The sequence below is a fragment of the Manis pentadactyla genome, chromosome 4 (assembly GCF_030020395.1).
Source record: "Manis pentadactyla isolate mManPen7 chromosome 4, mManPen7.hap1, whole genome shotgun sequence".
Taxonomy (NCBI): domain Eukaryota; kingdom Metazoa; phylum Chordata; class Mammalia; order Pholidota; family Manidae; genus Manis; species Manis pentadactyla.
This window is the reverse complement of record NC_080022.1, coordinates 108117233-108143681: the sequence shown is the minus strand read 5'-3', so window position 1 is coordinate 108143681 and position 26449 is coordinate 108117233. Positions and strand designations below refer to the sequence as shown.

Here is a 26449-nt window from a genome sequence, read left to right as displayed (position 1 = left end):
AGATAATAGAAAATTTAAGAAAATGGATTTACACTTCAGATGGGCCTTTTTTGACAGTATAGAAGTATATAGCCCTATGTGTAGAGAATAATTTAACTTCTCGATAAGATATAACTTCTTCCCCTCTATTGGTTTTTCTTTATACCAAGATCCTGAACCTTTTGGACTTACAAACCCTGTAATTATTTTGGGCAATGTCATTTTATAAAACGTTAGATTATTACAGAGAAATATATTGGGGCTACTTTAGATAAGATTGGTGCCTATGGTTTTATGGATGTGTATCAGTGAATCTACTCATAGGGAAAATGGTACTGTACAATGAAAACACACTATCTTAGCTTACCATTTACTTGGAATTTTTATTACAGTTTTCTGTACTTGCTGTTTAGATGTAAATTATTTTGGCTTTTGTTCAGCCAATTTTAATAAATTCTTAGCATAATACACATGGCTTAAAATTCATGGGGATGAGTAGGGGAAGGTGTATCTTCATTCATGCAAATTTTAAGGCAGGAACTTCCCAAGATGTTTTAGTTTTGCAAAGATTAGAAAAGTACAGTTTTACTTTCTTAGCTTTTCATCCCTGTTAAAGTCCAGGAAATTTGCACCATTTTTTCCTTCTTATTTTACTTTTCTACTCCTTATACAAAATGAAATCAGAATTATTAGGCATAGTCACATTTGGGTATCCCTACGCTTACTAAAATTGGAGCCTTAAGAATATTTTAAACATATAAACTGGTTATTGAGTTTGTTAATAGGTTTTGTCTTAGTACAGCTACTTCACTAAGTATCTTGTAAGTATTGAATATACCTGCAATGTCCAGGCAGTGTGCTAGGTCCTGGGTATACAAAGATGAACCAATCATGGTCACTGCCTTAAAGGAATTTGCAAGATGTTGGAGAGAAAGATGGGTGAGCCAGCACTTACAATACATCTGCACAGGATGTAATGGCAGCACAGAGGAGGAACATATAAATCAGTCTGGAGGGTCTCTGAGGGCTTCTTCAGGAAGGTAATGCTTTACCTATGATTTGAAATATAAGTAGAAGTTAGAAAGATGGAGAAGGAGAAAAGGGAGGGGAAGTATTTTCCAGGTGGAAGAATGTATGTGTGTGCAGAGGTAATAATTAAATTGGCCACCTCTGATTTATAAGTATATGTGAATTTTTCAAATCTTGAATTTCATATGTCAGAGCTAAATCCATTTTCATCTCTAAAACTAGGGAAATAAATTTAGATAGATAAATTAAAAATTTTATGCACTCTTTAAAAAGACAGAAAAATAAAAAAGGAAAAAACAGTGCATAGTATATGTCAATATAACAGCAAATCTTGACAAATTTTACTTTTTGCAAAAATCCAATATTATAAAATAGGAAATAATAGGAATTTAAAAAATCAAGGCTTGTTCTACAAAACAGCAGCAGACCCACAGAACCCAAGAATGGACTAACAATTACCAAGGGGAAAGGGACTGGGGAGGGTGGGTGGGCAGGGAGGGATAAGGGAGAAAATGGGGCATTATGATTAGCACACATAATGTAGGTGGGGGGACACAGGAAAGGCAGCATATACAGAGAAGACAAGTAATGATTCTATAGCATCTTACTATGCTGATGGACCATGACTGTAATGGGGTATGTGAGGGGGACTTGATAATGGGGGGAGTCTAGTAACCATAATGTTGTTCAAGTAATTGTACATTAATGATATCAAAATTAAAAAATTAAAAAAAAAAATCAAGGATTGTTCTAGAGACATCAGCTCCCTGGGAACAATATCTTTATAAAACAAAAAATCTAGTAATGTCAAAATGCCCTTGTTATTTGAGCTTCAGTTTTTGTTGGTTGTATTTTCTTAAATAAAGGCATACCTATTTTTGAAAGTAGTACTATTTTGCTATGAATCCAATAGCCTAAGCCTTGATCTCTGTGGGCCTGGGATCGGCATCTCTTAAGTAGGAAACGATATCTTCTACTAGATGATTATCTGTAAAGGGCATAAAATCTCAAAACACTATCAGTACAATGAAATTGTTTTTTCCCTTGTTGCATTTATTTGCCTTTTAATCAAGACGAATTTCAAGGAAAAAGACAGATGTTTCTCCACTTTGTTTTTGTTAAAATGTACCACTTGGGATTTGAAGCTCTTGCACTTCTGTTTGTTTGGATTTTTTTTTTCATGGCTTGATCCCAAAAAGTGGAATCAAAAATTCAGTGAAAGCTTTGTTGTTTGAAATTGCAGAGTGCTATGAGAATTATTTCAAATCCCTGATGTCTCCCAGTCTGCCCTCAGTTCTCCTATTTTTGGTAATAATGCAAGCAGTCATTTTAGAAAACTTTGCTTTGTTCATTTTACTGAGCCTCTTCCAGACACCATGTGTCTGAAGCGACAACAGCCATGTCAGCCAAGGTCCTAGGGCACTCGGACTTCATCGCTTTCAAAAGCTGCTACTTGAAATTTGCATAAATGGTGGAGAGAATGTTAAGAGGGCGCTGTGTACCTCCTCTTCACATATTTTAGGAACCCCAGCCATTCAAGGCGTTAAATTAATGTCTGTTGAGTGAGCCCTGGATATAAGCACAGATACCACACTGCAAACAAAGGAAGGAGGGTATGGAAAAAAAATCATGTGAGAGAGACTACAGACAGAGGTTTATTTGAAGAGGCTACTAAGTAACAAGTAATGCCAGTTTAAAACAATTACATGTTCATGTAACAAGTGAATTGAAGGCTGCTCAGCATACAGCCAACTGGGATGCACACTTAATTACTCATGTTAGAGATTCCTAAAACAAAGGGAGGCTTTTAAACCAGTGATACGTAGCCAGCATGATCTTGAAGAGCCCTGGAAAACCTAGGTAAATGCCTAGAGTAAATTTTAAAGATGATTCCATCAAGTCTGGATACCTTGAGCCTGTCCTTAAGTGGGCAAATTCCTGAGGTTCTGGAACTGGTTAAAATCAATGACAGCTTATTCTGTTGTTTATAATATTTATATACAAATGAGGTTGATAAACTTGAATAATACTAGAACCTTGTCTGGATTGAATTACACTCAGTGCTAAACAACGGGTTTGTGTTGTATTTCTTGAAGGTTCTTTTTGGAGTGATTCTGATATTGACATTATGAGGATCTGCTTAAAGGTATAATAACACAAGCAGATTTTGTTTTGTTCATATTTATCTTGGAGTCATCTCCAAGATAGTCACATTCTCTCTGCCCCAACCCCTAACTTCCCTCCATTAGATTATATAAACCATGAGGATAGGAATTGTTTTATTCCTGTTTGATTTCCATGTAATGCCTAGTAGAGGGCCATGCTCACAGTAGTTGCTCAATTAATAGAACTGTATTAAAATTGAATGATATTTTTGTTCATATGGAGTGTTTATTTTACCTTCAGTGGATCATTTCTCTTTATCTCTGCAGTGCTCCCTCACCCCCAGTTTTTTTTAAGGGCAGCAATCTCCCCCTTTTTTTGTGGTAGTAGTCTAGTATGTCTTTTATTAGACTATTAGTGATGGCAATTGAGAATAATTTATTCCATTTATTGATATTACATCCTAAATTGCCTAGGGCTCTTCTATTTTTTTTAGATTTCTCAGTTTGTTTAAAGTGGGGTTTGATTAATATAACAAATTTCCCTAGAGGCATCATTTATTATACAATCAGTTATTAAGAATTTAATAGTGCTTACTATGTGAGCTAGCCTTTTTTGAGCTCTTACTGTGTATCAGACATTGTTCTAGGCTCTTTAAATGTATTAATTCAGTTCATTTCTACCAGGGCTCTGAGGGAAAATATTTTACAGATGAAGAAACTGAAGCACAGAAGGATACAGACATAGATAGTAGGCCAGAATTCAAACCCAGATCTTCATTAGCATCTGTGCTTTCCATCGCTAAACTCTATTGCCTCAAATATACAGAAAAGAAATGTTTTCTATCCTCTAGAAACTTAAAAGTGAAAAAGCATAAACAGTTAGAAGATAGTATAGAATTAAAGGCTAAATTGTGAATTTAGAGTATTATAAGGTAAAGACCCGTGAAGACCAGAACCACCAAGGGGAGGCTTTGTGGGGGAGGCAGGAGGTGAGCTAGGCCTTGAAGGAATGAGTAGAATTTAGATAGTAACATGGAAGTAAAAGTCAGAGGAAGCTGAGGTACAGGTGCAGGCATTGAGTTCAAGAGACTGCATTCAGTATGGTAGGAGGATACTGGGTAGGTAAGGTAGGCTACAATCTTGAAGGTCAGTATGAGGGTTTAGACTGGAAGAAGTAAGAAATGGCTTGTCCCTGGAGGAAAAAGTGCCAAGCTTGGGCTCTCTGTGAAGGTACTAGACAGGACTCAGCTGGTCCTTCTGAAGCCAAATTGGGAGTGAATTCTGAGAATTAGGAAGTGACAGCCCTCGTAGATTAGAATGGTGGAGTGACATGTTGCAAGTGGTGCTTCTGGGAGGTTAGATGTGACTAGAATTAAATCCTTACCATTTTGGGAGAGCTGAGAAAATGGATGTTTTCAGTCTAGTGTAAAAAGGGATGACTTGAATAAGTTTATATAAGAAAGGAAAAAAAGCCCTTCACTCAGTGAAACATTGTACAGTCTTGACTTTTTTCATACATAAATCTGATTGTGTGTTTTCCTTGCTTAAAGCAGCCTAGTAGTTTACCTCCTGCTTAGAGCAGGAGCCATGATCTAACCTGCCCACTTCCCTGGACTGTTCGTATACTCTCCTCCTCGCTTAATACACTCATAGCCATAAGAGCCTCGAATACCAGTCTCACTCCTGTCTCAAGGCCTTTACACTTGTTTCCTCTGCCTGAGGGGCTCCACATTTCTTCAAGATTCTCCTTTGTTTAAATCTTAGCACAAGGGATACCTCCTGAGAGAGGCGTTTCCTGGCCTCTAAAGTAGACTCTACACCTCTAGCCTTCACAATTACTTTGTATCCCATACCTGGGTTCTGTTTCCACAAGAGTCTATCACTTACTACTGTCTGAAAATGAATTTATTTATTCATTTATTATGTGCCTTTTGCTAATAGAAATAAGATTCATGAGGACAGAGACTTCATTCTATTAATGGTATGCCTGCACCTCGCATAGCAGATACTCTCTAAATATGGTCAGATTATTAGAAAACCAGACCCTCCAGAATCCTGCACAGAAAATGTGTGAAAACAAGAACTTGGCCTCTAGATTTTGTGTTATATGACCAAGGGATCGAGCCATAAAATTGAAATCCACTGCTTCTTTTGTTTTTACCATTTTTTGAGGGGAGGTGGCATGCACAGTATACGAGACTGATTTCAGTCAGTAGTATTTATTGAGTGACTGCTGTTTGGGCCTTAAGATGAAAATTTGGGAAAAAGTCACTCTTTTTTGTGAGTGACTAGTTTCTCTGATCTATTGAAAAATTGGTTTAAGCATCAGTTCTAACTGGGGTATGAATGAGTATTTCATTTTTTTATCCTACAAATATAAAGCTGCCTTCAACCTTATTGTTAAATTTAAATGTTTACATTGGGGAGAAAGCAAATTGAATTTCTGAAGTGAAGTCTTCCCAGTCTTAACTCATGGTTTTGAGTTATCAAAGTTTTAACATCTCTTCATTTGGCAAATGATTACAGTATTTATTTAGAAATAACCCCTGAGTAAAGTCATGAGTCTCAAACCTTATTTTTCTCTTGCACATTCAGGTAATATATTATTGTCTAGATCATCACAGACGTCTCACCTCATGGTCTTAGTGGATTTCTTGAAGTGGGCTCTCATACCTTAGTGCAGTTGTCAAACTGTCCTTCCTCTGGACAGTAGCCTCAGCATCACCTGGGAACTTATTGCAAATGCAAATTCCCAGGCCCACTCTAGACCTACTCAGTCAGAAACTGTGGGGGTGGGGTCCAGCAAGCCCTCCAGATGATTCTGATGCATACTAATGTTTGAGAACCATGGCTTGGTAAATGTTAAAAGTTCAAGGTAGCGTGACCCTACAGATCAGCCAAATGGCGTTAATTATTAGTCCTGTAAGCCCACCTCCTTTTTCATCACTGAATGTGATTGGTTTGCTAAGACTAGGTTGTAAAGTTATTTGCTAGATTGATTGCTACATATTGACTTTGGGTTGTTTGTGTTTCTGTGAACCTGTCGCTGTAATGATTTGCCAGGACACTTGATAGGAACAGACTGATTTTTTTTGCATCCATGGTTTTCTGAGTCATGGGTGGCTGGGTCCTTATGCCCTTCTGGATAGATTTCTCCAGGTACCAGGCATGCCATTCATATATTTTTCATGAGGGAGGTGTCACTGTTGCATCACAGGGGACCTTTAGGAGCATTGAGTTCACCCCGGATTGGTTTACAGGTAGGGAAATTGAGCCCCCAGGAGGTTGTGCTTTGCTTGCAGTAGCACTGCTGGTTTGTGGCAGAGGCAGGATTTCAGGTCTTCTGACTCCCTCTGCTGCACCAGGATTCCTGCAGGGGGAGGACAGAGCTGCAGTTTAGCTTGCTCTGTGCCTGCAGACATTCCTTTCCTACCAAGAGGTTTTCTTTTTTATTTAAAGAAAAAAAAGCAAATAGAAAAACTCAGGAAGTTCTCATTGAAACTAATAAAAGTGTCTAAAGAGAATGAAAAAATCAGTTTGAGAACTCTGGTATGGAGGAAATAACCTGGCATTAACTGTTTTAATTATAGTTGCTGCATTGGGCTTATCAGTGTGGGAAGAGGGAGCATTTGAGCCCTACAGGGAAGTGGAATATAGACAACAAGATGACCCTCTTCCTGAATCTGCCTGTTGGGGTTGCTGCTTAGTGACTGCTTTGCTTGTGTGATCCCAAAAGCTGTCACAGAGGCAGGGCTGGACATAGTGGGAGACGTGGGGCCCAGGCCCAGCATTGCCACAGTGAGTGGTGCAATGAACATGTTGACTTCCATGAGGAGCCCACATAGCTTGCTTGGCCCTCAGTTTCTAGTAAATGTGTATAATAATGCCTATATTGTCCATCCTGAGAAGAAAAATGTCAGATAGTGGAAAGCAGTGTGTCACTGTGACTCCAGACTTCCTAAGTTCAAATTCTGGCTTTTAACTCACTGGTGTGACAATAGGCAGGTCACCTACCCTTTCTGTGGAAGGTGTATAGTGAAATTAACTACTTCTTAGAGCTGTTGGGAAGATTGAATTCGTTTATGTAAAGTGCTTAGAACAGTCTGGTATTTAGTAAGTGCTATATGTTAGCTGCTATTGTTATTACTATTTTAAAAATATTATTTTAAGAGATGAGATTTCTGTAAACATGTTCTCAAATGGTTCCATTACTTGGCAACAGTACTGAGCAAACAGAAGCTTCTTACGCAGTAATTGTTGAGGGAAGAATTGTAACATCCAACTTGTGTCTGGGCCCTGCTGTGAAAAGCAGCTGGTTTTGATGCCCAGGAGGGGCAGGCCTAGGGCCTCTGATATTGCACTGTTTATTCATAGAGTGGTATGACTGGAGGAAACTCAAGTGGAGACTTCTCAATGTTGCTTGCAGTGATTTATACATGAACCATCCTAGGCGATGGACATGTTGACTTCCAGAGAAAGTTTATGAACTGCAAATTTGATTTTTATTGTTTGAGTAAGTTTCTTTCCGTCTTGCCTTTTTAATTGTTATTAGTTTTCTTGATAATCATTTGGTGATGGAAATTCCAACTCTAAAAGCTAAGCAATTAAGATACTGTAACTATCCGGCAAGTGAATGGGGGACTTTGGGGTAACCTTCCTTCCCTTCTGGCCGAAATCAATAGAGGTTTTACTGTTGCTGTTTATTTCTGAGTCATCTGTTTTGGGAAGGGAGTTGTGGTAAAGTGTTGTTTCATTGCCTCATAAATGACTGGGGTTCAAGAATTTGAGAGCCAAATGTTTTAACTTTTAATTTTCTTTACTTTGATCCTCCTCCTCTTCAATCTCTACTCACAGTCTGTTGCCTGTCTTTCTGTGAGCCCTTTAAAGTTAGAGATTGTTTTATTCATTTCTCTATGTATTCCATTTCCCCTTCTTCTCTGAATCCTAATACGGTGCCTGGTACATACTAGGCTCTCAGCTACAGTTAGCTGAATGAATATTGTTGATGTTTCTAATTACTTCTTGAAATGGCCTGTTCTGAAACATCACCTGAAGGCTTAAGAAATTCACTAATACCACAGAGACATAGTACCTACCCAGTCTTCCTAAATATTCATTGATGAGTCCTTACATTGCTCATCTGGAATATCCAAATCCCAAGATACTTGTGGCATGAAGTGGATGTCAGAGCTTTAATTTTCTTAGTAGTGTTGGGAGATAGAGGCATGGAGAATTAAGAGCATCATCCAAGACCACAAAACAGTTACTGTAGGAAGAGACTCTTGGGATGAACTTTCATGCTTCTTTGATCCCAGAAGCCAAAAGACAAAAAACGGATTAAATCTCCAAAGGGAAACCCAGACCTTGTTGAATGTGAGAATAACTGTGGACCTGGTTTGGCTAACTTTTCTTTGATGTTTGAGGGTTATGATTAATGACTTATTTCTAATGTGTGTTTGTTTTTACTTTTAGCTTTGCAGTGTCGGGATGGCTATGAGCCCTGTGTAAATGAAGGAATATGTGTTACCTACCACAATGGTACAGGATACTGCAAGTAAGTTTTGCTCTAGCTGTTTTTCTTCTTCATATATTTATTTTCCTCAGTAGGACACTGGACAAGATTTTGTTCTACTCTTCTGTTTCTTCATACTTCTGTGAAATATTACTGTTTCTCTAACTTTTCTGATGTAGTTTTGTGGAGGATAAGGATGGAAGGCTATGATTGTCACATAAATGGTTAATGAGAAGTTACTATTATCATATTTTTCATTATGAAAAAGACTTCAGTGAGTGTCTAGTTGGTATATATTGAGTACATTCTCTTGCATTTTGAAGGCAAAGCCTTAGGACCACTCTTCATCATGTTACTATGATCTTGCTTTTAAGTCAAGTGAAATAGATAATTAACTTAAATTTTGCCTAATGAAAGTGAATATTACAGCCACATGAAACTTTTTTTTCTAGTGTCAGATATACAATTCTGAAAGAGAGATTGAGACAGAGAGATGCACACGTATCTTCAGGGATGGGATAGTGCGTAATATCATTATACGGACTTAAAAGAATAGGATGAGGAAAAAGACTAGGGAGTGTAGGCTGGGTTTTCAAGAGCACTTGTTTCATTTTCTCCAACCATCTAGCCATACTGTTTGTTTGAGAAAGCCTGTGAGATAATATCATAAATAGCTTCTCTGGGTGTTCAATGGACCATTTGTTTTCCTTCTATCTCAATTGAATTTTTTTCACAGGAACATGTATCAATTCTACTTATATCATGGAAAATAAGATTTGGTACCATGAAATTTATCTTCTTTAACATTTTTATGGGGTATATTTGTTCTTTGCTTTGGTAGAGGTACTTGCTTGGTAAGCATTTTAAGTGAGTTTATCCAACATGGTTTTGTTTATTCTCTTGAATACTGTAAATATGGTAATGGCATTTGTTTAATAAGTCCATTCTGACACAAGGATCTAAGTTACTTACTGTGACAAAAAAGAATTTTTCAAAGTCAGGAAAAATTTTCTTCACTCATGTGAAAGTATTTTAAGCTGTGATGACAGTGAAGCTTAACAATATGTTGTTTGGATTGGAATAAAGATAACATTGGAAATGAAAATTTTTGTGTAACTGATTATGGGCTGCTGACTTAGTTTTACTAGCTGGAAAAAAAATCCAAAATCATGTGGTACATTCTCCTTCAGGAATGGAGATACAACTGGAGATAATAAGAGAAGAACTTAATACCTTAGAATTTGCCACTGAAATCTTGCCTAGTCCCTTTTTGCCCTCTGGTCTCTTAGTTACTTGTTTTATTGTATTATTCAGTTCTCCTGTGGTAATCAGTCCATTATGTAGTGATCATATATTGATGTGTCTGCTTCTCCTGCTAGATGGTGATGAGGTCCTTTGTGCAGTTGGTGCCTTGTACAGTGCCTGATATGTAGCTAGCGCTCAACCTTGTGTTTCTTGAACCCACAGGTACTCAATAGATATCATTGACATGTTCTTTAATCTATTTTTCTTAAATAAAAGAAACAGATCCTCTTGTGAGAATTTTATTTGCTTCATATAGCATCCAGGATGGTAGTACCATAGATAGGTAATTTAGTTCTATTTGGAGATAATTCAGCTTGATGACTTATGTAGGGAGAATTTCAAATAGATTCTAAGTGTTGGCCTACATGTCTGTCTGTGGTCTGACATGGGGAGAAAGGGTTTCTAGTGGAGGCCAACCTCAGCCCTTAACTAGGAGAGGGCACTAAGGGTTCCTTTTGGGAAAACAGATTTGTGGACTGCTTGTCTCAAACTTTTCAATCAAGGTGAGAGAGACAAAGTTGCCCCCTAGTTTCTGGAAAAACAAAGTTGCCAGGGAACAGGGAACTCACTTCATGATTGACAAAACTGGGGCTGCCTGAAGACTGTCCCTGGATACTTTATTGTTGATCGGAGGGGTTGCTTTTGGATCTAGTTTTGGGTGGGTTCCTCTGATGTCCTCCAACTATGTTGTGAGGAAAACAAGCTCCCTGAGAAAGGGAGAGTAAGGAAAAAATGGATGAGATCATCTTTTGGGGAGACTTGTATGAAAAACAAAACTTGTAAAAGGAGAGTATTTTTCTACCTTAATAAGAGTAATATTAGCATCTTTATGAGTGGCAGTGTTGACATAAGTGGACACAGGAAAAGTAAGAACAGTATCAGGGAGGCCAAATCAATCACCCCTCCTATGCCATGCCAACCTCCACGGAAGGGTAAGCAAAATTTTAAGCAAAAATAACATCTACTTAGCAGACCTTTTAGTATATCTTCACCATTTTGCTTTTTCCCTGGGGAAAGAAGCTAATGCAGCTTGTTCAGTAATTATTTTCACAAAATGGTAAATGAGTATTAGAATGTTTAGAAGGGTTATAAAATTTACATCAGACATGCAGGGCATATGATTATCTTTTTATTCATGCTATTGCTTAGTGGATTAAGTAAAGAAAGTTGAAGCCAAATTCCTTTTATGGAGGGGGTGGTGGTGGTGGAATTAATGGAAAATGTTTTTTTTAAGAAGAAGGTATTTGCCTGTTTAAAGAGCATAATGCTACTGACTCAGCTAAAATAAATGGTTGTTTATAGAATTATAGAAATCCTTGATAATATCACATTGACAGATGAGGATAAGTACTTTTAAAGGTTAGTTTTGTACACAGCTTAACTGTTTTTTCTCACTGTTAGGGACCTACATACTCTCTCAGTCTAATATTGATTGGGCTGCCAGATAAGGAGAACCAGTGGGATCTTATATAAAACCCAATTATTGCTCCTAAATAGTTGTCAAATCTTAATGAGGCCCTCTCTCTCACTATAAGACATTTTTTATTCTCTCCCTTGTCCTACTGGGAGGTGTAAATGTATAATTAAATCTGGTTGTCATTAATCACTTTCAAGTTTGTCTCAGGCTTTCAAGTATAAACCATTCCAAATCCCAATTTGATTAAAAATCATGGGTAACTCAAGCTCACTAGAATGTTGGGGTGGGTGAAGTTATGATTTGTAAAATTCACAAAAATGTGCCCTTTAAGGACATATTTATTATAGTTACTTGAAGTCCTTGTCTGCCAGTTTTTTAACATCTTAGTTGTCTTGGGTGTGAATGTGCCAACAGCTCTTTTTCTTATCTATGGGAGCAATTTTCCTTTACTTCACGTTTATGGTAATTATTTACTGGACATTGTGGGTGATATATTTTAAAGTTTATCTTCCACTAAAGAATGTTGGGTTTTGTTCTAGCAGGATGTCGCATTACTGGAAGATCACCTTACTTCTGTGGAGGCTTGGTTTTAAGCTTTGCTGTGGTGGGTCTGTTTTGCCTTTACTCTGGTGGTATACATGTTAGTCCTGGGATATGATTTTTACTCGTAAGATATGACCCCCTTGGGAGTTCAGTGGAAAGTGTGAGGTGTTTACCAAGCTCTGGGGTGTTTCCTAAGCCTCTCTAATTTGAGAAGAATTGAATTCAAACCTCCTACTACCAGAACCATGTTCAGCCTGTCAGCCTGTCAGCTCTTGCTTTCCCTTGGGTTCCTAAGTGTCATCTTGTTCATGTACGGACAGGAATCTTTTAAGGATTTGAGTGGAGCTGTATGCCTATTTTACGGCTACCTGCTCTGTGGTTCTTTGTTTTCGAGGATTTCCTCCTTAAACTCTAGCTGTTTTGACAGTTCTAGATACCTTTGACTCCTCAGCCCAGTAAGACCCATTTTCTGCTTGCATTCTATTCCTTTCATTCTTCATGGCCTGGGGAATGCCTTCAGGGGGAAAGCTGTATAAATAAATGTAGGTTTCATATAATTTGCTCTTCTCTTTTTGGGGCTAATATCCCTTGCAGTCTCTGCCTGCTTTTGGTTGCTTTCTGGTACCATTAATATTTTGTCCAGAGTTTATAATTATTATAAGCAAGAGAGTTGGTCCAAGTTATCCTACCATTATTTTTAATGATAAAAATTATAAAGGAATCTTTCAAGAATTTCTGCATACTACTTAGGAGGTAACTAGTAGTGTCTGTTAGAGAGTGGACAGTCACCACGAGATACATAGGCACCTGTGGGTGGGTGATTGCATTTGAAAATGTTTACTTTTTGCCAAAGTGTCTAACTAGAAGCTACACTTTAAGTCATTATAAATATAAAATGTTAGAAAATACAACTTTGCATCACATTTTACCTAAAATTTGTCTACTAGCTGGAAGAAATATTAAACATTAACAACTAACAGTTTTCCTTGCCAGGATCTTGGTGGTCCAGGCCTCCCTAAGTCTTCCAAGAAAACCGGAGCCATTGCCTTCTTTGTCCTCTTGATAAATTTCTGTATAGTCAGGAGAGAATAGAGACCCTTGGAGTCTTCCAGAGCTTATAGGAGAGGATGCATTATCAATATTTGTATTGAGATGACGCTTTCCTAGAAAAGCATTTTCAAAAGTCATGGCTGACTCAACATGTCAGTGGCTCCCTCACCCTGTCAGTGCGTCCAGTGCTGCTCAGGGGCAGTGCCAGGTCAAAGAAATACACTGAGGAAAATACCAACTGGTAAATCACTTTCTCTTTCTTTTCTGCTGAAACTGGTTCTTCCAGTAAGGCTCCTTCAAGTGGGGTGCCCTATTTAGCAGAACATAATATGTACAGTTTATCTGGCAGATGCTAGCAAAGCCTAGTGTCTTTTCCATATATTTTTTTTACCTTACCATAAAATGAATAATTCTATCTTTTGGTTAATAAATCCTTACACAGAGTAATCCTTTTTTTAAATGTGATGCTTAAGGAGTTATTAATGCAGAAATTATTTATTATATGCTGTTCATGTATACCACATTTAGCAGATAACATGAGTCCATGGTAATGGTTGTAGTTAATAGATAATTGTTATTATACTATTTCACACTTCTTTGGGAAATCATAAAATAATTATCAGTTCATTAACTTGGGCTATGTAAAGAGATTCAGAATAAGTCTTATTGGAGTATTGTAAAGCCAATTGTGAAATGATGATTATAATAAGGTCTTTTTGTGCAGGAACCACCAATGAATGGTAGGGCTGGGACCACAGTGAGATGAGTGAGGCATTTGTATCAGGTGTAAAATTTAAACTCAGTAATCAAGAAAAAAAAGGTATTTTACTACAATAGTTCAAAAGATCAAAATGAATGCAAAAAACCATGATAAAGAAATAGAAATACCATTTGACCCAGGAATTTCACTCCTAGGAATTTACCCTAAGAATGCAGGAGCCCAGTTTGAAAAAGACATATGCACCCCTATGTTTATCGCAGCACTATTTACAATAGCCAAGAAATGGAAGCAACCTAAGTGTCCATCAGTAGATGAATGGATAAAGAAGAGGTGGTACATACGCACAATGGAATATTATTCAGCCATAAGAAGAAAACAAATCCTACCATTTGTAACAGCATGGGTGGAGCTAGAGGGTATTATGCTCAGTGAAATAAGCCAGGTGGAGAAGGACAAGTATCAAATGATTACACTCATCTGTGGAGCATAAGAACAAAGAAAAAACTGAAGGAACAAAACAGCAGCAGACTCACAGAACCCAAGAATGGACTAACAGTTACCAAAGGGAAAGGGACTGGGGAGGATGGGTGGGAAGGGAGGTGGATAAGGGGAAAAAGGGGCATTATGATATTATGATTAGCACGGGGAAGGCAGTATAGCACAGAGAAGACAAGTAGTGATTCTATAGCATCTTACTATGCTTGATGGACAGTGACTGTAATGGGGTATGTGGTGGGGACTTGATAATGAGGGGAATCTAGTAACCACAATGTTGTTCATGTAAGTATATATTAATGATACAAAAAAAAAGCCATGATAAAAAAATACAACTTTTAAATAAAAAGATCAGTATTACTGATTTGTTTTCTTTTGCCTCAGGCTCCAGTATGGTTCAGTCTGGCACTGGTGAATGGATTAAGGAATTTGGAAGAGCCCTGCTTGGTGATATGGAGAGGAAATACATTTTTATGCCAGATAGACTTGTGTTTGAGTCCTAATACCTGTTAGCAATTGGATCTTTGGCAGTGAAAGAATAATAATCTAACTACCATTTATTGAGCACTTATTATGTGCCAGGCTCTGTGCTCAATTAAGCTCTTTACATGTATTATTTTAATTTTCACATAAGGTAGATAGTCTTAATATCCCTGTTTTTACCAATGAGTATATGGAAACTCAGAAGGTTGAATAATTTGCCCAAGAATCACGTAACTCTTAAGTAGCTGACCTGAGATGTATCCTTGGAAAATGTCCTATCACTCTCAGTCTTGGTTTGTCAGTCAGTAAAATGGGACAAAATTATCTATTTAAAAGGGTAGTTCAGACTGGATCTTCTGAAAAGGAAGTGTGGAACATTTGAAAGTATTTGAAAGGTGGCTTTTCAGATCAGGAATATGGTTATAACTCTGCTTTATATATATAGTTCCTGATTTTAAAGTAGAGACAGTAGTATTAGGTAGGCCTGGGCAGCTCACATCATACTAGAGTACTGAACCTGCCTGTAGCTACAGGAGTGTACAGGGGCCAGGCTGGGCTAATGCTGCACCTCTGAGAAGTGGCTTTTGACTAGAAAGCTCAATGCAATTACTCAGATGAAATATAAGAAGAGAGCAGAGAAAGTGGGGATAGAGGATATTGTCTATTAAAATGCTCTTTAGTGGAGAAAGCTAAATTGAAAAACCTGAAACCTCTCCCTTCTTTTTCTTAATGGAAGATGAGCAAGTCCAGACAGATTTTATGCAACTGTGAAACTGAGACAGGTCACATTCAGTAACTTCTGATAAATGTTGCTGATGGCACAAAAGTCACAAGTTGTTAAACATAGTATCTTACATTTGCATCATGAGATAGATGTATGAATATATGTCCTGTGAGGCTTTCCCTGTTTAGGACTTGAGATCCTTTAATAATACATTCCTAAGTGATTCTTCTCATTAACCTTAGGTTCTTGAAAAATCCTTTAACAAATATGTTAAGTATCCCTGAGGAATTTTTCATAAAGGAAATCTCGAATCATCAGCTTCTTATCAGTATATAATAACAAAATTCCCATTCTCTCTTCAACTAAGTTTTATTCTTTAGGTTGAAAATTTTGTACACTTCAGTGTTAGGTAGATAAATAGGAGAAAGTGATTCTTAGACTCTACCTGTATCCTTTTGCCTGTCTTGGGCAACTGCCAGTAAGTTAAATCAACTAATTTTGGCCTGGAAACCTGGCATGAATAGATGTGAATTTAGCTAAGCTTCTTTCAACACAGTCCCCACGTTAACATAATCCTATGTAAAGTTTCTTATTGTGCCATTGTGATATGTCAGCACCATTAATTTCATGTAGGAATTCCCTTTTCCTCTTTTTTCTTATGACTAAGTGATGAGAAATATTTTTCTTTTAGGATCTGGAGTAGCTTAATTAAATCTTTAATTTAAAATTTTGGCTGGCTGTCTTCCATCAAAGGTAACAAGAATACAATAAATACAGAGGGATGGGAGTATCAGAATATGATAAAAATGTAATTATCTAAAAATTTTCAAGTACTTTTTTCTTTGGTAAGCTAGCATAAATGTGTGGGCATGATGGAGGTGTTCCTGTAGCTAGGAATGAAGTTTCGTGTCTCCTCCACCTCTACTGTGTGTGTGTGGGGGGTGGGGTGGGGTGGGGTGTGTATGTGTGATGTGTGATGTGTGATGTGAGTATTTTGTTTTCATATTTGTCTTAGTTGTGTTTTACTTTACATTTTGATGTAAGTGAAATTACAATTTCTCTGGGGCTTCCCAGAATTTTCCATGTCCCACTTCAGTAATCTCCACTAGCACTTCATTCTGTGTCCAAAAATGTATTACTGATTCTTGTACTGATGCCTTCCCCCTTCCCTTATTAATGCATTTGCCTTCTGTTTAAAATGTTCCTCTCCTAAGCAATCTCCTACTTGGATCTTTATGAAAGGCCTTTATGGAAGAAAAGTGAAGGCAAAGACAAATGCAGGCATTATTTAAGTGACAGCATGTGTTACTAAGTGAACATATCCAGCTGGAACATTATATCCAGTTTTCTTTCTTCAAATAAGTGTGAGGAGAAGGTAGGTGTTAATGAGAAAATAACCTGATTAGGACTTGTGTAGAATAGTAGCCTTTAGGGTACTGACTCTGCATAGATTCAGGCCACTTTCCTGTAGTTACTGTATCTATAATCTTGTATCCTCAACACTGAAAAGTCAGGTAGACTCTGAAGCACTGTAGGATCCCCACTCTTTGTGTCAGTGAGCTCAGACTGCTCTAACAAACTACCACAGACTGGGTGGCTTGAACAACAGACATTTATTTCTCATAGTTCTGAAGGCTGGGGAGTATGGGGTTAAGGTGCTGGCTGACTTGGTTCCCTGTGAGCGCCTTCTTCCTGGTTTGCAGTTAGCTGCCTTCCCATGGTAGCCTCACACGGTGGGGAGAGAGCTCTGATCTTTTCATCTCCTTTTAAAGCACTAATGCCATCACAAGGACCCCAACCTCAATGACATTACCTCTTTACCTCCTAAAGTCCCTACCTCTAAATACCATCATATTGGGGACTAGAATTTCAGCATAAGAATTTGGACATTAAGTTGATAGAACTCTTCAAAGAAAACTTTAGTTTTCATCAAACTGGTATTTATTGAGCTGGCTACTATGGTTAAGTATAAAGGCCTTCAGAGGCTTGTGTTATCTGATTTCCTTCTTTACAAGACACTTCCTCAGGAGCGTCTGCTAAAGAGTGCTGTGTTTCTCCTGCATAGGCACGATGGTCTCATCCATGTGCTGCCAGCTTGTTGGGGAGATGAGGCATATCTATATGTATAAAATAAAGCAACCTGTAATTGTCAGGAGGTCAGATGATAAGAACTATGGAGATTCAGAAAAGAGAGCAACTCCTATGGGACAGAGGACTGAAGTCAGAGGATTTTTAGTGGATCACGTAGATTATGAATCTGAGAGTATTGCTGGTGCCCGAGGAGACGGAGGGAGAAGGACGGCAATAGAGACCCTGAGGGGACTAGCAGGGCTGCCGTCCCCTGGGTAATCATTTCAGAGCTCTTCATTTCATTTTGGTTGCTCATCCATCTGCACTTCAGTTTGTGTGAGGTAAACATTCACTAAACCAGTTTGTGGATTAATCTCATTTCAGAGTGACAGACAACTGATTTAAAAAACCATTCCTTTGGTGCATGTTGACTTGGACGTCTGACATGAAGGGTGAGGGGAGGACCAGGGGACAGGCAGAGAGGGCAGCTGGGAGCAGTCACCCTTCCACCTTCTCAGCCCTTTTTCACCTTGACTATTGATTCTTCGCTGCTTCCAGAACAGAGCAGCCAGGTAGGCTTGCGGATACCATGTACAAGGAAACTCAAAATCCCAGAATCTCTGAGGTAAGAAAAAGAATGGGTTGGGATAGGAGGAGTGGTGCAAAAGCAGACACCAAGAACAGGACCAACTCCATGTATGGCATCGTGCATTCTCCTAGCTGAGGATGCAGGTGTTCCAGCCTCAGATCTCTAGTCCAGTGCATCACTGGCCTGACGCTGTTCCTTTCAGGGATCCAGAGTAAGCAGGCATCTGTTAGCCACATCTCTGGTTACTCCAAATTAGCTCATGTCCTTTACTGTTTGTTTCCTCTGATCATATAGTACATATCCAAACCCTCAATTATCTGGAGTAAACCAGGGCTGCCCTGTTCTGGGTGGAAAACATTTGACAGTGGTTAGGATTCTCTTGCTTAGACCTTGGCAGGGCCTTAGCCATTTAGCTTCCTGTCCCTTCAAGATTTTGAAATGCCAGTTCTTGTGTAAGCCACACACATCTCCTTGAGGAATTACTTTACTAGGCCCCTTCTGAAACCTCAGTCATCCTAAAAAGTACCTCAGGAGCCTTTTTGACTTCAGTTCTCTGTCTTAATTATCTCTGTATATAATGTTTGTGGTATCTGATTCTCTGCCTCATACTGTTAAAACTCTTGGGCTTGAATTTCTGCGTCACTCTTAAAAAATAGACAGAACTTGATTACTAATGAAAAGTTGACTCATTTCCTTCCAGGCAAAGAGCGACACTGGCTGTCAGAGTTCATAATTAGTCTCCACAGAAGCATACTCTCTAATTATGGGACATACCTATTCTTTCCTAAATTTTATAAGGATTAAGAAGAGCATCATAAGCTGGGGAAGTGAGTAAGATGGGCATTTATACTGTGTTGAGAAGATATATAAGATTGGTATCTGGAAAAAGGCCCTGCATTAACTGAATAAAGTGATTAATCCCCTCCAAGTTTTAGTTTGGTGCATCAGTTTCCAGACCATTGTTTAAGGTGTCCACTGGTCATTTTTAGCTTTATATAATTTATCACAGGTTAGATTCCATGAAGAGACTGCAGCGTCTACCACCATTCTATGTTGAAGAAAACAGACTCTTATGTTAGCCAGTTTTCTGGGGGTAGATGGTAAGGCTGCTCTCTCCCTTTTAGGTTCGGGATTCCTTTTTATTCTCTGTGTCTTAAGTATATCGTTCTTTCTCCTTTGCTTATACTTTGTTTTCTTATGCTTCCTGTGAGGGGCAAGCTGAAAGTGTGACGTGTGCAACAATTCATTCATACAAACATGTACTGAACTGTCTGTGCACTCAGAAGAATGATAGGCAAGCAGAGTGAAGGATATGAGAGACACAGGTAGATGGTCAAGACATACACAGTTACTGACATTAACATCAGCAAGCATCACTGTACCCTTGGGCATTATTGCTGAGGGAATACAAAAGCCAAAATTGTAGACTTATCATACTTAAGAGATTGAAGGCACTTTGGTGAGCACCTTTCCCACTCATCTTGTTTTATATGTGAGGAATGCAAGGCTTCATATGGCCAAGTGACTTCACTGTGTAACATAACTGATTAGAATATAAACTAATCAGGATTAAAAGTTGTTTCTCAGATCCCATTAGGCAACCTAAAGACTTACTTAGCATTCTTTTCATTGTTGTACCAACCCTCAAGAACTGATGTGGTTGAACATATGTGTGTGTGTGGGGGGGAGAGAAGCAGAGAGAGAGAGAGAGAGAGAGAGTTAGAGAGAGAGAGAGAGAGAGAGAGAGAGAGAGAGAGAGAGAGAGAGAGAGAGAGAGAGAGAGAGAGAGAGAGAGAGAGAGAGGAATAAAAAAAAACCCAACAATTTTGGGCTTTTTTGAGGCAGTTTGAAGATCAAGAATTTTAGCTCTAGCCATACATCTTTATTTTTTAATGCTCTGTGAAACAAAATAGTATGGAAATTCTTTTGAGTTCCTCATAAAGAAGGTCTATATTAATATCCAAGGGGCTGTGGAACATACTCAAATGGAATCATACAATTTTACAACTAAAGGGAATATGGGGGATTATTTGGCTTAACATCTTGTTTTAATACATGAGGCGACTCAGGCTCAGAGAGAAGTGGCTTTGTTGAAGGTTAACATCTAGCAGCATAGCCAGCACTGGTTTAGAGGAAAGGTCTGTGGGGAGCCGCTCCTCAAAGAGATCTGGAAACGTGCTGAAGTCTTGGGTGAGATATTTTTGTAAAACAAAGCACTATTTATATTTTTATTCTTGTTCAGATAAAAAATAAACTCATTACCACATATATGTGGATATATATAAATATATAAATTTGTTCCAGTATGCCCTAAATACTGGAAATAATAAAAATAACTAGACATGGGCTTTTTAAGCAAAATGGTGCAGGAGAATGTAGCCATGTCAGGCATGGCTCTGTCCTGTCTCAGTTAGTAAGGGAAGCGCCTCCCCAGAGTTAGTGTGAAACATGGGTTATGATTTATATTCTGGTTTCTGCCATAACACGGTGTATTGTTTAGATTTGGGAGATCTTATTTGAAGCTTCAGCTTGGTTGCTAAGTATAGGTCCACGGTGGCCACCTCAGGCTTCACAGTGTCTCTTGTGCTTCTTACTTCCATCTTTTGGAGGTAAATATAATGTATTCTCAGAACGCATTTATCTTCACATTGATTGACCGGAGTGTATACTTGCAGGGTGCTTATTTGGTACCCGTTTTCTCTGGTTTGAAAGGCCACAAATCATTATAATGGCTAAGATTTTTTTTTACTTCTTGTGTCACTGTCCTATCTTTTAAGGGAAATAATGTTTTTTTGTCTTGAGTCAATACATTATGGTTATACACCATAATTTTTTTCCATGATGTCCATTATTTTTAGTATTTTTAGTGATAATTATGCAGGGGTGTGGCAACAGACAATGATCCTTTGACCATTTGATCGCCTTTCTGAAATTGACCGTAGTTCACTACAGGTGCTTCTAAAATAACCTGACTTCTAGTAAACAAAAAGTTACCTAAATTGTAAGCGAGGGTTTCGAAAGCATTTTTGCCTACATACACTTTAATGCTGTCAGGGCCTTAGAGCAAGGATCACCAAACTTTTTTCTTAAAGGGCGAGATGGTAGACGTTTTAGGCTTTTCTGGATAAGAGACAAACTAAGGATATTATGTAGGTACTTATATATTTCTTTAAAACATAACCATTAAAAAAATGTAAAAGCCAGTTTTAGTTTCTGGCCTGGAAGTACCAAAAACAGGTGATCTGTGGATTTCACCCATGACAATATTTGCTGACCTTTAACTTAGAGCACAATAGCTACTTGAAATGCTTCATGTCCTTCCAGGTATAAACTGGAAGAATCATTCTTTATGGTCAGTTTTTTCTTAACATACAAAAGAAAATAAATTATTGAAGCAGATGTTGCTGAAGTTAGAACCAAGAATTATGTCTGAATCTTCCTCTATCAGTTTTTGGTTGATGCTGCTTTTCTAGTTGAGATGATCTATCCTAGAGGTCTGCACCAAAGTTGAGATTCCTGTTAAGTTTATGAGTGGTATCAATAAAATAAATGAAAGCAATACACTTTTTTTCTTTGACAATAACTGTTCTCTTATTGCTGTAATAGGAGTAAATGTTGAGGTGTCATTAACTTCATGAAAGTTATCCTCTGTGTGGAAAAGCTTTCTAGGTGATTATTATGATGGTGATGATTTTAATAAGTATATTTGTTCTCAAAAGCTTGTACTCTAAAGGAAAACAGATAAACAGTCTCAGCAGTTTAGTTCGTGATAGAACATGCTTCCATGTATAGGCCCCAGTAGGTGAAGACTTTCACATGTGCTAGTTAGTAGCATCGTCCATATGGTGAGGGTTTGTGGGTTTTGCTGTTGTTTTTTTCATTATAAGAATGCAAGGTACATAAATAATAAATAATAACATTGTAATATAAAATAATAATAGCATTGTATTTTTAAAAGAAATTATCTTTTTGGTATCTAGGTATATGTCTGATAAACTTTCTCATTTAATCACTGTTGAGGTTTGCCAGATTTTCACTTTGTCCCTGTGGAGGCATAGACTTTGATTTCATTCAGCAGATTAAGCACAGGGGAGAAACTTCCAAAGCTGAGGAACGTGTAAGTTCAAGACATGTGAGTTTGAATATATATGAATACAGGCAACATTTGTAAGAAGCTTTTTTATTTAATTCAGCCAACATTCATGAGAATTATGAGTGCCAAATAACAGGCTAAGAATTACTTTATTTGTATACCTTTATTTGCTACCTCAGTGTTTCTGAACCTTTTTATCACTGTTATCCCCTGCCCAAAAGGAGCCTTTTTAGACTTTTTTCCTAATTGCCCTCCACCCCCAGTGCAGTTTTAATAAGTAGTTATACTGTATATCTGTTTATCTATGGCCCTTTTGGAAGGCCACAACACCATTGTAATATCTAAGATTTTTTTTGACCCTTCCCCAAAACCAGTTTTTTACCCCTTGGGTCATGGTTGTATCTGTTTAAGGGAAGTAGTGGTTTTTTGAAATGGCGTTAGAAACTGTTACTTCTCTTTCCCTGGTATCCAGTATTTTTAGTATCTGTGCTTTTAATTAAGGCTTTGTAAATGGGATCTTAACAGTGTTTCTGGGCATTCTTAAATTTATTTGCTAAAACTCACTGAACAGTTTGCATGCCAAAACAAGTGTGATTACTTTTTTTTTGGAGAATGATTTATTTAGAATCTACAAATAAATTTTTAAAATTTTCTTTATGTTTGAAGAAATGTAGAGTTTTCTCCAGCTTACTTTCTTTTTTTAAAAAATTTTTATTAAGGTATGATTGATATACACTCTTATGAAGGTTTCACATGAAAAAACAATGTGGTTACTACATTTACCCATATTATCAAGTCCCCACCCATACCCCAATGCAGTCACTGTCCATCAGTGTAGCAAGATGCCACAGATCCACTATGTGCCTTCTCTGTGCTACACTGTTCTCCCCATGATCCCCCACACCATGTGTACCAAACATAATACCCCTCAGTCCCCTTCTCCCTCCCTCCCCACCAGCCCTCCCACACCCCTCCCCTTTGGTAACCACTAGTCCCTTCTTGGAGTCTCTGAGTCTGCTGCTATTTTGTTCCTTCAGTTTTGCTTTGTTGTTATACTCCACAAATGAGGGAAATCATTTGGCATTTGCCTTTCTCTGCCTGGCTTATTTCACTGAGCATAATGTCCTCCAGCTCCATCCATGTTGTTTTAAGTGGTAGGATTTGTTTCTTTCTTATGGCTGAAAAAAAACAAGACAAATTTTTGCCTATGTTGTCTTCTAAGATTTTTATGGTTTCATGACTTACATTCAAGTCTTTGATCCATTTCTAGTTTACTTTTGTGTATGGGGTTAAACAATAATCCAAAAAGAAGATTGTGTATATGTACCACATCTTTTTTATCCATTCACCTACTGACGGACACTTAGCTTGATTCCGTATCTTGGCTATTGCCCTCCACCCCCAGTGCAGTTTTAATAAGTAGTTATACTGTATATCTGTTTATCTATGGCCCTTTTGGAAGGCCACACCATTGTAATATCTGCGATATTTTGGGTAAATATGTAAGTGCTGCGATAAACCTAGGGGTGCATATGTCTTTTTGAATCTGAGAAGTTGTATTGTTTGGATAAATTCCAAGGAGTGGGATTCCCAGATCAAATGGTATTTCTATTTTTAGTTTTTTGAGGGACCTCCATATTGGTTTCCACAATGGTTGAACTAGCTTACATTCCCACCAGCAGTGTAGGAGGGTTCTCCTTTCTCCGCATTCTCGCCAACATTTGTTGTTCTTAGTCTTTTCGATGCTGGCCATCCTTACTGGTGTGAGGTGATGTCTCATTGTGGTTTTAATTTGCATTTCCCTGATGATTAGTGATGTGGAGCATCTTTTCATGTGTCTGTTGGCCATCTGAATTTCTTCTTTGGAGAACTGTCTCTTCATATCCTCTGCCCATTTGTTTATCAGGTTATTTGCTTTTTGGGTGTTGAGGTGTGTAAGTTCTTTATATATTTTGGATGTTAACCCCTTGTCAGATATGTAATTTACAAATATATTTTCCCACACTGTAGGATGCCTTTTTGTTTTGTTGATGATGTCCTTTGCTGTACAAAAAATTTTTAGTTTGATATAGTCCCATGAGTTCAATTTTGCTTTTGTTTCCCTTTCTCGAGGAGATGGGTTCAGGAAGAAGTTGCTCATGCTTATATTCAGGAGATTTTTGCCTATGTTGTCTTCTAAGAGTTTTATGGTTTCATGACTTACATTCAGGTCTTTGATCCATTTCGAATTTACTTTTGTGTATGGGGTTAGACAATGATCCAGTTTCATTCTCTTGCATGTAGCTGTCCAGTTTTGCCAACACCAGCTATTGAAGAGGCTGTCATTTCCCCATTGTATGTCCATGGCTCCTTTATCATATATTAATTGACCATATGTGGTTGGGTTTATATCAGGGCTCTCTAGTCAGTTCCATTGGTCTATGGATCTGTTCTTGTGCCAGTACCAAATTGTCTTGATTTTCTCCAGCTTACTTTCATATTCAGGTTTGCTTTGATATGATTTGGATACAATTTTTTTGAAGGAGGAATCCTTTCAGACCAAACCTAAACCTTTTGGAATTGTTGTCCTTTCAGACATTTTTTTGGACTTACAAACTTTGAAGGTGGTCATCCACTTCTATTGGAGAATAGAAAGCAGACACCCATACTCACTCTTCTTCACTGAAATCTTGTTTCATTTTCACTGTTCAGTCCTGATGAAATCTAGCAGTCATGCTTCTGAGGCCACTTTGCAGAGTGTCCTGTCACTCAGAACTCCAGGCTCCTGTTGGTTCATGTAGTCATTATTTTATCAAAGATTAGTAAAAGATTAATCAAAATGAGAGAGAACATAAAGACGTGTGTGTGTGTGTGTGTGTATTTGTGTTTGTGTTTGTGAACTTCATATTTTTGGGACATACGTGATTAAAAAAAGAAAATCTCCACGTAAGTTTGGCTTAGAATGATTTAAGGGTGAATGAGGGTTAAGAAATCCTCTATATATCAGGAATCTCAATTTGTTTTGATAATCTTTTGGGTAAATAGCAACCTACTGGTTCCCAAAGATTCTATGGACCCTTGCATTTTGCCTTAGCTTCTGTTAAAAATATGAGCACTGAATAGGTGACTGCCTCCTACATGCCAGATACTGTGTTAGGCAGTGGAAGTATAGTGATGAACAATTCTTAGTCTTTTGGGGGAAGACGAATAATCATAATAAAGGATAGTGAGTAATATCGTATGTTAGATTTATGGGAATATACAGCAGGCATGTTAAGCTTATTTCTCTTAGGAAATTACATTTAAGCTGAAGCTTGAAGGAATTTTGGGGCTTAGTTATGAGACAAGGGTGGAGAAAAGTGTTTTAGGCTGAGTGAACAGCATGTACAAAGGTCTGGAGGTAAAAAGCTGTGCACTGAATCACATTCTGGAAGCTGAAAGTAGTCAGCCTAGCAAGAGTGCAATGCATGAAAGATGATCTTGAGATGAAACCATTTCTCAGTCTCTTTGAAATACAGTGCATAATATCAAAACCAACAATTCAACAACCATTCTATATTACCTTTATGTTTAATAATCATAACAGCATCCATTTAAATATGGACAGGACATAATTTAGTATGATAGCATTTTGTAAGTGTTTGCAGACTCCTTGCAATAACTGTACAGTGTATAGCTTGGCTTAACTGCTATATATGACTGGCTTAACTCATTCATTTTTGCCCACTACTTTGAAGGGTGCTTTTTGTAAACTCATATGTATAGAGTGTATTTGCCATATTTTAATCACAAGTAGACATTTTCATAGGGTCTGGCGTAGTGAAATATGGCAAGTTCTGATTCTAGCTAGAGGATTGAGGAAAGACCACCTTCTTTTATAAAGGCAACACAAGTCCTTCAACACGGCTGTGTGCCTGCCCTTGCCCAGTCTTCCAAGTGGTGACTGAAGAGACTAGGTGCTCAGTTCAGCTTTTTGAGTTTTGATATATGATCCCAGACTGTAAACTGGAAGATAAGGGTGTTTGCAAATTCCTGTGTAAATAAAGCATGGTTTCTCATTGCCGTGGTTACTGATTTGCTAGTCTCTGATGAAGGTGAACGATGCTGTGAATTTGCAGCTTTAAAGCTTGTATTGCTGCAGGTTCTTTTTGGTTTGGATTTTTAAAAATCAGTGTGTATTTATTGCTTTATTCAGATGAGGGGGGATGAAAAACCTGAACACATGGAAACCAAGTGAGGTAGAGTTTCAGAAGATGATTCCCAGCCTCACAATTCCCCGTGAAATTCTTTTCCTGTGGGAAACTTTTAATTTGGAAGCATTCAGCCTTAATGTGGGAACCAAGATTAACATTTTC

General features: G+C 37.9%; 1 protein-coding gene across 1 annotated transcript in view; it reads left to right on the top strand.

The window, feature by feature from the left end:
* Positions 1-26449, top strand: part of NOTCH2 (notch receptor 2) — a 164887-nt gene that overhangs the window by 37293 nt on the left and 101145 nt on the right. Inside the window, exon 2 of the mRNA XM_036924423.2 lies at positions 8586-8667. Within this exon, the coding sequence (XP_036780318.2) occupies positions 8586-8667 (82 nt within the window). The remainder of the gene's footprint in view (positions 1-8585; positions 8668-26449) is intronic.